The sequence below is a fragment of the Phalacrocorax carbo genome, chromosome 7 (genome assembly GCF_963921805.1).
Source record: "Phalacrocorax carbo chromosome 7, bPhaCar2.1, whole genome shotgun sequence".
Classification (NCBI taxonomy): domain Eukaryota; kingdom Metazoa; phylum Chordata; class Aves; order Suliformes; family Phalacrocoracidae; genus Phalacrocorax; species Phalacrocorax carbo.
Window position 1 is genome coordinate 46469057 of NC_087519.1, and position 16186 is coordinate 46485242.

A 16186-nucleotide genomic window follows, 5' to 3' on the forward strand; every position below is an offset into this window, starting at 1 on the left:
CTGTCCTGCAGCTGCCTGGGTTCACACAGCCTGGCTTGGGGTGGGTTCAGCTACTGCTTGTCCCAGGGGACACTGAGGTGCTTTGCCACAAAACAGGAACCTTCCCCTCTGCCAACACTGGAGGGGTATGAGGTCTGGGGGTGTTGTGAGGGGTGCAGGGCTGTGCTGTTATGCATTGCCTTATCAGTGTTTATTAAAATGTCACTACAGTGGTTTTTTTTACCAAATCTTCTCTCTTCTATCAGAGCTGAGCCTCATCCTCCCCAGGATCCCCACGACCCCACTGATTTCTGGATTTCCTCTTGCTTCTCACAGCTCCCCAGGATCACCATTCCTGCTCCTCCTGGGAGCTCTCTGCTCCAGGCTCATCCCACCCACCCCCCGTTTACATTCCTCCTAAAACTCTCCTCTTCCCCAACCCTGATAGCAAGACTTTGCTGTGAGGAGAGCCAGGTCAGCCTTGTGATGCTGCCTGTAACCTGGCTTGGAAAAGCAGGCAGGAGGGCATGGGGTAGCGCTGTGCAGGCTTGTGTGGGTCTTGCTGCCTGCAAGATATATATATATATTTATATATATAAATTATATACCCCTTTTGGTCTTGTTCAGCTCTGCACGGTCAGCACTTACTCTTCCAAGGAAATAATTAAACTAAAAGTTAATATAAAAGCCATTAAGGAGGCATTGGGTGAGTGCAAGAGGCTAAATGAGGACTGGGGAATTTTTCAGGTCTTTTGCAATCCTCGCTGCTGTACCATGTTAAATGAGGTTTAGGCAGGGGCTAGACTGGGCACCGCTGGTTTAAGGCAAGGCCTGTGTGCTTCTCATCTACGTACAATTCCACCTGAAAAGGTTTTCCTCAGCTTGGTGAGGGGAGCCCTTAACAACCATGGGATTATAATTGGCCACCCCCCACGTACCCTGTGAGTTAATTGGGACAGCAGCATCCCAGGGAAAGGCTGTTTTTCAGCGAGAAATGGTTTAGTGTTACTTTAAAAGCTGGCTTAAACAGAGGAGATCTGGAAGAGGCTTGCAAATAGCTGTTCCAGTGAAAAGGCTTTCCTAACAGTGTAATGGAGTGGAACTGAGGAAATAAAAAGCTTTGGTTAAACACTGCAGAAACTTCCTCACAGTGGAGCGTGTCTGAAAGGGGGAGCTGGAGGCTCCTGTGAGCAGGGCAATCACTGCAGACAGCCAGAAAGGGCTGTGTCTGCACCAGGGGAACGGCACAGTACGCCCTGGGCTGCACCTGAACCTCTGCTGGGTTGGATTTTGCAAGATAAGCGTAGCTCTTATGTGTTAGAAAATGGGGGGAAAAAAAACCCTGCCATTAGGGTGTTGTGGCTTTGTCCTTTGTGTCCCTTTTCATGCTCAGCCTGAGCTGCCATGTGCCTGTTTCTGCAAGCTCAGCGGGAGCCCCTGAAACCCAACCTGTAGCAAGTTCCAAATTTACTTCTATAGAGGCATTCTGTACAATTAATGCTTGCTTGTATTATGATGAAGTGATGCTTGTGCATGCCCTGGGGCGCTGCTACTTCATGGGGTGGTTAGGAGGGTTGCAGGGTAGCTTGAATAAGGTTTTTAAAAGTAAAACCTGCACTAGGGGAAAACTTTCCAACTGATTTGTATGTCTTCTTTCTTTGCCATTAGAAGAATGATTTAAGACTTGCAGGTAACTAGCAATACTCTAGGATGTTATTCCCATCAAATATCCTTCCTGAGAAGGAGTTAAATGGGTTTAAAATTGCTACACGGTCAAATTATTCTCACTTTTCATTGACAAATATTCATTAACCAGATTTTATGTTTCAGACACAATCTAATCTTCCTGTGTGGCCACATAGCAAGGAAAAATCCCCTGGGAATGGATTTCACCCTTGTTTGTTCCTGAGACTTGAAAAACTGTAACCTCTTCCCTGCATTTTTACTCTCAGGCTTTATCCCAGATATCTCTCATTGCTGTTATTACCCTTCTGCATAGCATGTTAGTCCCCTCTTTTCCCTTCGTGTTGCTTTTTGACTTCCTGACGTTAAACCAAAGAGCTCTTGAAGTCAAAAGTTGCCATCTTGGTCTTTCTCAGGCATGTCAAACCCTGGCTTCCCAGACACGTAATAAGCTACTCTTACGCACCGTTCAAATATAATACATTTCTCTACCTAGAATTTTTCCTTGCTTTTGCCCATAACTTTGTGCATAGTAAAGTGGGTAACAAGTGAAATGCATTCTTTCTCCACCTCCCCTTGCTTTGGGGAACTGAAGGCTTTTGCAGACCTGAGCATGTAGATAGGGCTGGATCCAGGCTGTGCTTGCAGTGGCTGGTCCCCACGTCCCTGCACTGGCTGGTGTCAGCCTGTAAGCACCTGTCTTGTTCAGCTACTTGTTTCTAGCAAAATCATTAACTTGGGCTTATTCAGCATTGCAGCTGGGTCTGAACCAAAGTATATTTTATAAGTATAGTTTCCCCCATGCTTAAAAACTAAGCCATCTGGTGGGTTTTGGTTGTGTTTTTTTCTCTCCATTTATAAATGAGCAGCTGTGGTGGGACACAGGGAGCCACACAGGGTCCCCAGCCAGGGCTGGAGCCAGAGATAAGGAGTGGTGCATTTGCTGGAAACAAGGAAATGGGAATGAGAATTAGTCACTGAAGTGAAGCTGAGAGCTCTTCATGCCTTTGAGTCACGGGGACCCAATAACTGCTGCCCAGGCAGAGGCTCTGCTTTTTGCTGCAGACTGGGAAGAGGTGCGAGCAGTTGAGCACAGATTTTCCAGGTCTCTGTGCAGCTGAAATAACCCCTTCACCTACTGACCTGCTGCCTGCTCAGCTGGACCACTGCCTGCCAGGCCACCAGGCAAAAAATGCAAGTTCAGCCCAGGCAAAAATCCCTACAGCACTGGGGGCTGCATCGCTGAGCCTGAGGATGATGGAGGAGGATGATGAAGAAGCAGGTGCAGCGTATGTGCAACTCTCTTCATTAGCAAGAGAAAACAAAAACTTGATATTCTTGGTGAAGACCTGCCAAGTGGCAGAGGGGTTGGCAACCAGCCCTGTGGCTGTGCCGCCCATTTGGGTCCCGCTGCTCGAGTCGCTCCTTACCAGCGAGAAGGTGCCATTCCCTGCCGGCTGCGGGCTCCTGGCCCTGGCAGGCACTATGCTAACGCCTTCTTCCCAGCCTTTTCCCCGCTGAGGCCATTCACACACACTGCATGGTTGTTTGTGTGGAGTTTGCTGGCATTTAGCAGCAGCAGCCGTTCCTGGAGCCTGCCGGTATATGGATAACGCTGCCGGTGTCTCGGAGCATATCTCCCCGCATCGCTGCCTCTTAAACACCACCAAGAACCCACATTTCCTTGGGAAATGGATGTGCCCTCTGCTTGGAAAAGCCTAGTCAAGAGAAATATTGCCTCTCCATGCACACTGTTTTGGTATCTCAGTGTATTTTTAACAACATCCCTGATTTGCAAGCTGTGTTTTCAATGAATCAGGCATTCCTCTCGTGCGCTCGTTAACCCAGCGCAATCTGGCGAAGCTGCCAGTGCTGTGGGGACAGTTGTGTTAGTTCAGACTCCCAGCTATGCAGGCAGGGAAAATATCACCTTTGTCTTATGGCAGAAAAGAAGAGCTATGTTAAACCAGCATACAAGGCTGGGCTGCTGGCGGGGGCTTTGCGTCCCCATGCCTTTTGCTGTCCCCTGGGCTGTTTGGTCCCAGGCACTGTGACAGGGCAATACCTGCTCCCTGAAGAAGGAAACTGGAAAGAATTAAAATTAAAATACATCTTTCATAGAGCTACAAAAGGCAGAAACAGTGTGGTGCATACCTTCCCTTCACAAAATAAGTTAGTGTCCTGTGGTCTTCAGCATGTTGAGTGTGGCTATAAATGTCCTAATTAAAGGTTTCTGTGAGCCAGGTGCTTTCAGTGAGGTTTGCACAGCTCCTGCCATGGGCATGCTGAGTGGGGCTGCCCACAAAAACCCCCACATCCTTCATAGAGCGGGAACTGCTCCCACTTCCATGCACCTTTCCCCATCCCCCTGGGGGACTTCTCCAGTGGCCAGGCTCACCTGTCTTTGGCTCCGCTCTGCCATAGCCTGGGATTGGGCAGCACACCAGCGTGGGACCGCTTAGCTTCAGGCTTTGTTTTTAAAGAATTCGGGAGCAAGGTGTTGAATACTTTCGGGTCTTGCTCTTGGTGCAAGTTTGGGATAAAGAAAATGAAGGTAGTTTCAGATTGGCACCTAGAAGCAGTGTGGAAGGTGCCACGCAAGCTGCAGCCAGAGGGACGGGGTCCTGGATCAGGCTGTGCCGAGCTGCGCAGCTGCAGGTCACCCAGGCAGCAGGCAGCTGGGCAAAGCAGCAGATAAAACTCTTGGTGCTTCTCTGCACGTGGCTGGGTTGGGCAGTGATTTGTGGGCAGCGGTGCAATCGCTCCGCTCCTGCAAAGTGCAGAGGAAGCTGAATATCAGTGAGAGGAGAAGCAAGATAGCTGTGCTAATGGAGAAAAAAAAAAAAGTATGTATAAGAGAGCTGATTTTTAATCAGCTGCTTCTAGGTTAGGCAAAGCGATCCTGAGAGACTTGAGGCTCTTGCAATGTCCTCTTTAATGGCTACTTCATTCCTCAGCAGTGCTGACTTCCAGTTTGAAAAGAGCTTTTTTTTTTTTTTCTCGTCTTGAAAGAGTGATTAAATAGCATCAGCATAAGCCTCCAGGAGCAGCGTAGGTGCCAGGTATCTGAGATGCAGGCTGGGCTGCATGCTCTGTGCAGGAAATGTCGGGGCTCAGAGGTGGAATGACATGAACAGGACTTCATTTAATGTCAGTGAATAGCACTGCTGGCGCTGGCTGCCATGCAAGCGGGATGTCAGGCACCACCGCTTGCCGATGCTTGTGGCTATCCATGGGGGAACCCCATCTCCTCCCCACCTGGCATTAGAAAGTGCCGAATAAAGACAGATGACCAGGCCCATAATGCCAATGCACTGACCGATAATTACTAAGATTAAAAAGGTGCATGAAAACACCATCTTCCCCATTCCTCCATGGACCCCTGGATCCAAGCGCTGCGGTGGGACATGGCTTTGCCCAGCCACCGCGTCCCGTGCAGCACAGCCATGGGTTTGTGCAGAGAGCCTCGCAGGATCCAGCCTGAGCGGGGTGGTGGGTGAGATGGGCCTTGGGTTGCCGCGGCAATGGCCTCCGTACAGCACTGCCAGGTGCTCCAGCATCCCCCAGGGAAACCACATGAGTGCCAGCTCAGCGATAGCCAGTTCATACAATTATTTTGGATTTCTATAAAAGATCATTTCTGGCTTTGAAAACATTGCTGAGAGCTTCCACCACTGGCCCAGTAAAACCCAAGCTGTCCGCAACTGCTTGGGGGGGTGATGGCAGACGTTCCCCCTCCCTTCCTGGCTGATCCCCCCATTTCATGCCATCCCTATGGAGCCCCTGCACCCTGCGCATGGCAGGGTTCCCTGTGAAAAGGAACCACAGCTGTTCAGCAGTGCTCTTTCCTGATACCCACAGGCACTCCATCATCTTTGCCCAGGGAAGATGCTCAGCCCGTGCACAGCCAGAACAGCTGATGACGAGCGGGCACCTTTGGCTTTATCAGAGTCAGGGTTTGCTCGTCTTGCCATCCTGATTGCTACCCTAGCCACTGCTGCCAGCACAGCTGTCCTCGGTGCTTTGCATGGGCTGCTGCCAGCTCAGCTGCGGGGACTGAGCTGGTTAATTGTCTCAGACTTGGGAATTAGTGCAATGGAAACACAAGGGGCTTTTACTGTCAGGTTACTTAGAAACCAACCATTGATTTTACCTGGGGATTTTGCAGCTTCTGGGCATGCTTGTCTGTGTGTATATATACGTGTGTGTGTAATATATCTACACATATACATACACCTGGAAGCTGCAAAATAGATGTAAATGTATACATACATTTATTTTTCTTTTCTTGGTGTGGGGGGGTGTTTTTTGTTTTTTTTTTTTTAGGTTTTGGGGGAGGTGTTGGGGTTTTGTTTGTTTGTTTTTTTCAGGGGGGGCGAGAAGAACCACATCTCAAGAGCTGTTGCTATTTCAGACAAATTACCGCTCTGCCACAGGCCCAGTAACCACATCAGCGGCCGCGTGCTTTTAAGCAGCACAGGGTCTGCACTGGGAGGCGAGCCATCCCGAGCAGGCCAAGTTTTTAGCTGGTTCTGTGGCTCCATGTGTTGATGTGGCCGCTTTGTTTTCAGGCTGCCTGGCTGTTAATTAGAGCACGCAGCTGAGTTGTGTTTGCTCACAGGCAAACAAGGGCTGAAAACAATGGGAGTAGCCGGGGCCCGTGACCTGGCAATGCTCTCCACGCTGGACCGTGGGCTCAGGCAACCTCCTCCTGAGCTGCTGCCCAGCTTTGGCGCTCATTTAGCAAGAGGGATCTTGCACTGCAAAGACTTGGCATTTTTGGCGTTGGTTCTTTACTATAGATATAAAGTTTTCCAAGTACCCAGGTCACATGTACGCTAAGTAAATGGCAAAGACAGGTTTGGAAATTCAAACACAATATTTCTGCCCAGATTTGTTAGTGAACCAGACTCTGGAGAGAGCTGGTTATTGCTTTCTGGAGCAAAACCAGGTTCCTCTGTGTGTGTGCGCTTTACCCGCCAGGTCCCCAGTGTGTGGGTGAATGAGCCCTGGTGTGGCTTTGTGGCACAGGGGGACAGGGGACTTGTGGGGAAGGAGGACAGGGAGAGTACCTGGGCTGAGACCCTGAGACACACCCTGCTGCTGGGGGCAGTGATGTACCCTATAAATGCATGCAAACACCAGAGGGTTTCACTTATACTATATGTATATGTGTATATATGTATTTATGAATTTGCATATGCATATATAGAGAGGGGTATATAAAAAGGGGACCTGTGTGTGTATATATATTTATATCTACATACAGCTCCATGGCCAAGCTGTGCCCTCACAGACATGTGCCTGCACAGAGACAGATGTCAACTTTGAAAAGCAATGTACAGCTCAGTGAGAAACAGGACTTAAAAACACTCATGTACAAAATAAATGTAAATTGTTTGGAAATGCACAGTAGCACTTGACTTCTCCAAAGAGCATTATGCAGTGGGTGGGCTGTCTCCAGAAGTAACATGGAAATCCCAATCCCATAAGCCCGGGCTCCTTTTTCCTGCCAGAAGAGTTGCAGCTCTGTCCAGAGCACACAGGCAGCTGCCGGGTATTTGCCTTTTAACTTTCTGAGGGTTATGCTTTGTGCTAGTGAGCAGGGGATGACTGGCATCGTTTGTGCTATTCTGTGCAGAGATGGGTTTTATTAAGCAGGGGTCCAGCTGTGCTTTCACTAAAAAAAAAAAGAAAAAGAAAAAATAGAAAAGAAAAAAAAATCAGGTCAGTGCCTGCCCCAACTGTGCTGTGAGCCCTGGGGCTCGTGCTGCTGGAAACGCAGCTCTAGCTTTTAAAATATCTACTCGAGGACAAATCCCTGGCTCTCCTTAAGTTTTAAATTCCCACTAGCAGCACTAAATTTTGGGTACAGCGGTGGCATTAGGGGACCCTGGGGAGGGGCGGGAGGGTGAGCACCCCTGCCCCAAGGACTGCCTGCACCAGTCGGGCTGGCTCCCCTGGTTACCCCGGGGATGCCTCTGGTTGCTCTTCCATGCGGGAAATTGTGCCTTATGAGCAAATACCTGAAATGCGCACAAAATCAAGCATGTAAAAAGAGAAGGAGCTGAAAGAGCAGGGCATGACCTGTACTAATATCGTGTGGTTTATCCGACCCCTTTCACCGTGGGTGAGCAGGGCTTTTTTGTCTTTTATTATTTGGCTTTAAATAATTCATTAGGAATAGCAAAAAGTGCAGTGATTGTTCACAGCTCTCTGCAGTGGAAGGTAGATAGATGGTCCCCAAATTATACCTTGATCTGGCAAAAAAATTGCATGGATCCAGCTGTAACTTAAAGGTTAAAGCAGGAGGGTGTAATTAAAACGGTATTTTGTACTGCAGTGATAGGTTTAAGTTAGGGTAGGGGTTTAATGTATGACACATTTCATGGCCTCAGGGCTAATTATCTTGTCTCCAGCCTGGCTCTGGGAGAAGGCTGGGAGAAGGTGGGGAGAAGGGTGATAACTTTATCTCACCATGTTGAAAAGCAGGCAGTGTTAGGGATCAAGCTGCTGCCTCCCCTTGGGCTGGGAAATCGTGAGGTGTTTTGTTCACAGGGAATCCACGAGTTTGGGAGCCTCAGCGGTAACCGGACCAGGGGTTTGCTGTGATGGATGTGAATGTTTTGACAATTTTGAGGATGAATAAGAATAATGTGAAGCTGAATAGGGCAAATACTTCAATCATTGTCACTACAATTAATACCAAACAATGAAAAGTGAACGGAATGTCTGTGCCTTATCCATGGGACCCCAAATGACATCAGATGTGAGATACATCTGAATATATTTGGGTTTACTTCCAGCCCCATGAGTGCTCAGAGTTTCTCCCACAGCCTAGCGAGGCAAAAGGTGATGGCAGTGCATCCACCCTTCTCCAAACTGGGCAGCCGGCATCCCCAGTGAGGGAGAACATGCCCCTCTCAGAGAAGAATGGATGATTTGGACAAAAGCAGGGTTTCGTCTTCTCTGGCTGCTGGTTTCCCACCAGGCTATTGGAGTTGTGTGTCCCTTGAGGCCTTACACAATGTTTTCTAATTATTTTCTTTTCCTTCTAGAAACCTCGGAAAATCTGGGCTGAGAGTCTCGTGCCTGGGCTTGGGTGAGTAACCTCTGTAGCCGCCACACTCAGTGCAGCCACACACTGCCCTGGAGTAGTGGTAGCTGCTCTTGTATTTCAGTTAAAAAAGTATGCTCTCTTGGAGGCCCAGCCTGTGCTCAGTCTTGCAGATGGCTCACGGCAGAGGATCTTACGTGTGTTAACAACAACTCTGTGCATCAGCCGAGCTGCTTGTTCATGGCGTGAGGTGATGCCTTCCACCCATAGTACCCGAGTGGAACTGTGCAAGGGTTTCTGACATAAAATCCATCTCATACAGCCTGATCCCCATGAGGGACAGCCTGCAGAGACCTGAGATGTCCGTGAATGCCCCCAAGAACTTGGTCAGAGCTCCAGTCTTGGGGCGTGGCAATCTGCCTGGGCTGTGGGCAGATTTTAATTTTATTTTATCCACTGTGTGTACCTTGTTATTTCTGTTCCATACCCATTTGAGAACTAAAAAATATCTCATCAATATTTTATCTTATCACTATTTTAACAAAAAGGCCATCTATAAGCACTGTGGCACATCTGTGCTGGCCCTGCAGGTCCTGTAGTGATGCAGCAGTTCCTGCAGGCTTTAGTATGTTGCTGCTGGCCTTTAGCTGCCAGGTAGGAGTATGTGCAATGGACTGGACAGCTTCTGATGGCTTTACTCATGCGAGTAGTTTCTTTGATGGCAGTAGAACCATTCACATGAAGAATGCTTAAAAGTACATATATATGTATTTAAAAAACCAACACTCTAGAAAGGAGAAGGCTGGTTTTCTCCCTGTGAGCACCTTCCCATGGTGCAAGGCTGGTGCATCAGGAGCATGAAACCCCTGAGGATGCACAGAGCCCCCCCAAGGTTTAGACACTTGGCTCAGCCAGTACCCCCCCAGCCCCACGTTAAAGGGGGGTCCTTGTTCCCCCGGGGTCAGAGGTGGGGGCAGGCACCAGCATGTCTTCAGGAAAGTGGTTGGGTGTGCTGAGCTTCCATGCTGCTGCCTCAGGGGCGAGTGGGCGAAGGCAGGAGTGGGCAAGGACCTGGACTCTGTCTGCATTTGGTGCCTGCTGTGGCGATAGGCACCCCTTCCAGCTCCCTGCTCCATCCCCATCTGGTGCTGGTTGTGCTCACAGGGCAGGTGCCCGAGGGGTTAGCCCATTTTTTCCAGCACACTTTGAGATTTGATTTTAAAATAGAGTGAAATGTGAAAGTCACCCTGTATCACAAGTCATATAAATAAGGCCTATTCCACCAAGAAGAGCTCTTCTGGTTAAAATAGATCCAGGCTTTGAAAGGAGTTGTTGTCTTATCTGGTGCAAAGATTCTATTTATCATCCTTACAGTTTCACCAAGAGCTGATGTTGTGGTGGAAAAGCTATGGGAAGGAAGTAGCAGCAGGAAAAAGTGTTTCGCAGAGCTTTTCTTTAATTTCAAGCATGTAGAACTGCAGCAACATCTAAATATATTGAGCCTTTGTGAGTGCAGCTGCACGGGTTGAGTGGGGGCTGAGGATGGAGTAAGTGGCTGTCGTGCTGCTCCGGGCAAGGACAAGGCTCGGGGAGAGCTGCCAGGCATCAATTCGGAGCCAGGTATCTCAGCCTGTTCCAGAAGCAGTGAGCCCTGCAGCCCTTGGGGTGTGTGCAGGAATTAGGGAGAAGAGAACTGGAAAGCCTGAAATTTAATTGCCACCTTCTCTTGAATGTACAGGTATTTCTTCTGCAGCACAGCTCATCCTCCCCTCCCACAGCAGATCCATCAGGTGTCTGCTTCGAGTGCCGGCTTGTATGACTTTTCTAAATAGCTTCTCTTTTGCAGTTCCCTAAAAGATAGATGTGTTTCCCTAAACTCTCTGCAGCGTGAAAATCTAATTTAAGGTTTACTAAAGTTTCTGAAGACTCAGCAGTCTTTAAAAGCCTTCCAAAACCTCAGCAAGGTTCTTAATCCTGTAGTATGAAAAAGTAAGTGGAGAAAGACACGAAGCGGGACAGAAATCAAAGGCAGGCAGTGCTAAGGCAAAGCGTACCCTTTAATTACGTCCTGCTTCTCCCAGTTCAGGCTCTCTAATTAATTCATTTGCTGGGTGCTGCTTGCAGTGTGAAAAGTGTTGAGCGAGCACACAAGGTCAGAGGGGCGTGTTAGAGTGTTTCACAAGCAAAGACATTTGGGAAGGGTTGCTGTGATGGTGGTTGAGGGCACGAGCATCGCCCCCAGGTCGCTGAACCTCCCACTGCAGCTGGGACCATTCTGCTGGGCTGAGCTCCTCCGGGACCCAGCTCCTGCAGCATCCTGGTGCTGGGCCCTGCTCCAAGCTGGGCTTTCACCTCCTCCCTTGTGTCAGCTAAGGCCAGGCAAGGCTTTAATTGAAGAATCTTAATAGTCTAACCCTGGGCAGATGCATGGGCTGGCACAAGGCCCTTTCTGTGATGCTGGCTCCGGAATGCAGTTGCGATGCAGGGGAAAAAATAAGGTCACGTTTTTCTTGTAGTTAATTCAGAGCAAATTCTGCCTGTGGAGGCTGCCTGTTGATTTTTAGAAAATATTGAGACAGCCTCCAACAAGGTGATTAGTCCTGACTCCAAGGAAATCAGCAGCAGGATGAAACCAGTCATCCCAAAACCCAAAATCCAATTCAATGTAAAAAAGCACAGAGGAAACTTTCCCAAATGAGCAGTTCCTGCAGCCACTGGCAGGATACCCTGTGCTTGCAATTGGGTACAAAAATAGATGTTTTGTGAGCAGAAAGGGGTTGGCTGCTGCCATTGCCCCTTGATGCTTTGCTCCGGAGAAAAAGTTTTTTGCAAACCCAGCATGTAAGAGAAACTCAAGCCCAAAAGTCCCCTGGCCCAGGACGATGGTGAAGGGGTCTGATCTGCACCCACATACGTGCAGCATGCAGGGCTGAGCACCAGACACACGTGCCAGATCTCCATGTGGCATCATCCTCGCCAGGAGCAAGCCACGGATAAATTGTACTGGCAGGGGGCGAAGCTTTGGCTTTCAGCCAGGAACCCTTTTTTTTCCTGCAGAGGTGACACATCTGCTGGCAATGACATTATCGAGTGGTGAATTTTGCATCAGCAAATAACCCAGCAATAATCACACCTTGCTAGGCTCTGGGATGTGATGGAAATGGAGCCAAATCCAGTTTTAATACAGAAATTCCTCTGTCGAAGGTGAGGATATCCAGCTGGGAAATTGCTTTTCAGTGCGAGGGAACAACGTGATGGGCGAGGGGCAGGAGTGGGAGGTCTATCTGCCACTGCCAGGCTGAGTCGTGGGGGGGGGATGCATTTATAAGCAGCGAATTAGGACAGATAAGAAAAAGACGATGACTTGGGAAGGGGAAAAGTAATGATTTAAAAAAGTATCTTGAAGTATCTTTCTCTAGTATATTTTTCTTCCAAAATACTCCTGTTGGCTGAGGTTGTGAATCATCCTCAGTCGTTGTTTGAAATGCCAAGTGCGCCTTGCGCTTTCTGGAGTGATTTTTTTTTTTATTCAGAGTTGAGCAGCAGGCACTGTGCTGTGCCGCAGCCCTGGCAGCTGCCCGGCTGCTTTGGGGGTGGGTGCCCACGACCACCCACACCGACTGCCCGGGGGTGGTCGCAGGAGGGGGATTCATGCGCTGCCTTCCCTGCTGGGACCCTAACAGCACATCTCACTTTCCCATTGCATCTGACACTTTGGAGGTCACCTTGCTGAGCAAAAACTCACCTCTCTGGGTGTTTTTTTTGCAATGATCAAGCAAAGAAAAAAATACTCCAAGGATCCCCCACCTGTATGGTCCCCATGATGCTTGCTGTTCGGGGACCTCAGGACCCTTGGGTCCCCCCCCACTGGGGTCTGGGAGCCCAGGGAGGAGACAGGCAGATTCAGGGCAGGTATACCCAGTACTGCATATATTAATTACTTATATTTAAAGAGATAAAGTGCTCGTTGTTCTTACAAGTGCCATTGCCAGCCCTCGGGCTGCTTTCCATGTGCCCAAACACTTGAGCATTTCGCCCCTCCGTATGCTTTGCTGCTCGGTGGGGCACGGTTTGTGTTTTAAGGTCGTAGTCACCTGATTTCGAGAGAGGATGTGTAATCCACAAACTGCATAAATAATTCCTTTTCTTCTCACCTGTGCTGGGGACCTGTATGCATATTAAGCAAAAAAAACCACAACACTTTGGGGTAAACAGTCTCAACCCATTTTTTTCCGTAGAAATGCATTTTAATATATTCTTATAAAAATAACACTTCTGAAGCTTTAGCATGGAAATCAGGCTTCATTTGGATATTTTCATCTGCATAAAGAAGCTTAATGATAAATTGAAACCTATTTTTATCTTTACTGTGCAGGACCAGCGCATTGTACTCCAACCACAAGAGAAAGTACCTGTCCTCAGGTCTATAACCAGCAAGGCGTAGCAGGGGCAGGCAGGGGTGGCTGCCCGCTGCGGGGCCTTTGGGCTCAGCGCGTGCTGCTGTCGCCCGATTATTGCCCTTGTAGAGAGCAGAAGTAAATGCAAAATTAGTTAGAAGTATGTGTGTTCTTTGCCCATTTTTTATTTTGGTAGCATTAGCTGTGTTATGCATTTCTGATCTGCGAAAACTTGATTTTTCCAGAGCTCGGGCGACTCTGCAGGAAATCAAGAGTTTCAGTTTAAATACACAGTAAACACATATCTTTAAAAATAACTTTATTTGTACTTGAAGGAACGTGATGTATAAAAAAAAATTCTAATTAACCTTTTCTGAGGGAAAGAGCAAGATTCTCCTAATATAGCCGACTCTTCTTGGTTTGTTTTTAACCAGGGACTGATCAAAGCAGCTCAGGCATTAGCAGTAGGCACACTCTTTGCTTTCTGACTCCTGCTCAAGGTTCATCTTCCACGCTCGCTGTGAGCAATGAGCTAAGCAATACATTTTTAATGAACATGTGGGAGCGCTTACGTATCCATTGCACCAGGCCCTTGGCAAGTGCAAGCAGGCAAGCAGGGAGCACTTAATTTTTATCCCTTTAGCAGCATCAGAGCCTGACCCCTCCTTGGCACGGCGATCTCTCCTCTGTCTTGCCCAAAATGCACTGAATTTTCCAGCTCAGAGCCTGAACCCCTCTGCTGTCTTTATGGAAGGACAATATAAGGAAGAATTTTAAATTCTGGAGGATTTTGTGTGAGCCACGTGAGCTTTGACGCACCCATTAAATGAGTAACACGTAATTTTATACGTAGCTGGTGTGTAGGTCTTGAAAAGCGCGGGGGAAACTTGTGCTGTAGATCAAATCACGTCGTGACAAGCTGGCAAAAGGCAAAGGCAATGTCACAGGCTCCTCTTTTGTGTCTCAGCATCTCTTTCCATGGGGTGTTTTGTAAGGTCAGATAAGTAGGGCAGGAGAGATGTCTGCCAGAGTGAGTATGTGCTGTCTGATCAGTGGCCCACATGGGACCTGGGGCTTCCCCAGCTCGCTGCAATCTCCTTCTTCCAGTAGCTTAGGAAATATGTATTCGTAATATATATACATATAAAATATATATATGAAATAACATTCCTATATCTTAGGATTATCCAGTTAAATCCACACACTGTTTCTACTGCAGGACCTTTTTTGTTTTGAAGCAGTGGTCATAAAGAAATAATGCCCCAAGGCTTTCCTAATAATAGACCAGAGGCTGCTGCTGAGTCTAAACTGCTGGTGCTGGTATCAGACATTGGCTTTATGGAAAAGTTCCTGGGAAAAGTCACTTTCGATTGGTTTTTAAAACTTCACGTCAATAGAAATACTTCTACTTTTTTTTTTTCTAATTTTGACCTGTATGTTGCTAAATGTTGAAGCACAAACTTAGGAAGAGCTTCATTCCCCAAATGACATGTTTCGGCAGCATCATAAATTTATTCCAATTTGTCAAATTGAAGCTTTGGAAAATGAAGTCTGTTTTGCAAAGAGTTCAGATTTCAATAAAACTGTATTTTGGCAGCACAGGAACTTACTGGTGCTTCCCTGAGCAGGTTCGTGTGCCGGTCTCAGGTCTGTGCACCTGCCCCCAGCCCCACGGTCCCCGCTGGGAGAGGGGGCTCCAGCACCTGCCCCGGTCCGCTCGCTCAGGGACACAGCAGCTTCTGAGCCAGTTAACCCCATTTTAAACCTGTTTAATCCCAAGGAGGCTGAATTTTGGTAGAGTGAATTTTTGTCAGGAAAAACCTCTTGTAGTAACAGATTATTTTGTTCTTTCTAGGGACATGGGTCACTTTTGGAGGTCAAATCTCAGACGAGGTAAGTAATGTTTGGTTTAAGTATAGTGCTTGAAGTAAAAACCAATATGAGATATTTTAAAATGAAACCATAGCTACCGAAATCAGAGGAGCCTGTTTCTGTACGAGGAAATGGCAGAGTTACTATGCAAAGCAATACACGGTTTGCGCTTCTGCTACAAAAAAACCTTAATGAATCTGACATTTTCAGAGATCAATTTTAATAGAAAAGCCCATCTATCCCTTAAAGCAATCTTCTTTTCTGTGGTGTTTGGAGCAATATTTCTGTCCTTCCTGTTGGCAGTGGCACCGTTCCTGGAGCAGAAATTGGAAACTATTTTTGCATCATGTATGTGATCAGCAGCAGTCATAAATACAGGCAAGGGCTCTGCTTACAAGGAGCTGCTGGATGATTTATTTTTTACATAATAGGATGAAACAAATGAAAATGAGCTTGGGTTTCCTACGCACTCTTGCCCATACCAGATGGCTCTTAATCTCAGTTAATAATCCTCCCGAGTGCTGGGCAGCACGTGGGTTTCCCTCCGCCTCAGGTATGCTGCGGATGCTAGCCATCAAAAGGAGAGCAACCTCCCAGCGGCCTTCCCTCTAGTACTGTGGCAGAAACCTCAAAATAACTTTTGCAGAAGGAAAATGGCCCAGGAGACTGAATTCAAAGGCTTTTTGCTCCTTAAGTCACTTGATCTTTGGTGATATTTGTTCTGCTGACAATGGATGACTGAGTTCATGTCTGTTTCTTAGCATTGCGGGCTAAAGTGAGATGACTTGTTTTGATTATGAATTTGCTCCCTGGCTCTCCTGCCCTTCTTGTTTAGAATAAGTCAATGCAAAGTGTTTGTACATAGAAAAATAGGACTTAAATGCAGCCCCGTCCTTGGGGGATGCCCACTCTAAGGACGTTGGCCATGCAGGGGCACCTTGGCCAGCACACGGCCCCCCAGAGCTGCCAGCCCCCTCTGGGAGCAGAATGCCCCCCTGGGAGCAGCGGGACTCTCAGGGCTCTAATGGGAATCACATGAAATGACCTTCAGCTGTTTAAATACCTCATGAAGTCTGCTGATGTACTGCAGGACAGCCTGTTGGGTAGCCAAAAAAAAAAATAAAATTACTATCTTACCGTGGAAATATCCTTTCTTTATTAAACTCCACAGATTTGCAGAGTATCTTCTATAACCCTA

General features: G+C 47.8%; 1 protein-coding gene across 3 annotated transcripts in view; it reads left to right on the forward strand.

Annotated features, from left to right (window-relative positions):
* KCNAB1 (potassium voltage-gated channel subfamily A regulatory beta subunit 1) overlaps positions 1-16186 on the forward strand; it is a 75919-nt gene that overhangs the window by 40666 nt on the left and 19067 nt on the right. For all 3 annotated transcript variants that reach the window (XM_064457863.1, XM_064457864.1, XM_064457865.1), the window contains exons 2-3: positions 8721-8764; positions 14972-15009. In XM_064457863.1, coding sequence (XP_064313933.1) covers positions 8721-8764; positions 14972-15009 — 82 coding nt within the window. The remainder of the gene's footprint in view (positions 1-8720; positions 8765-14971; positions 15010-16186) is intronic.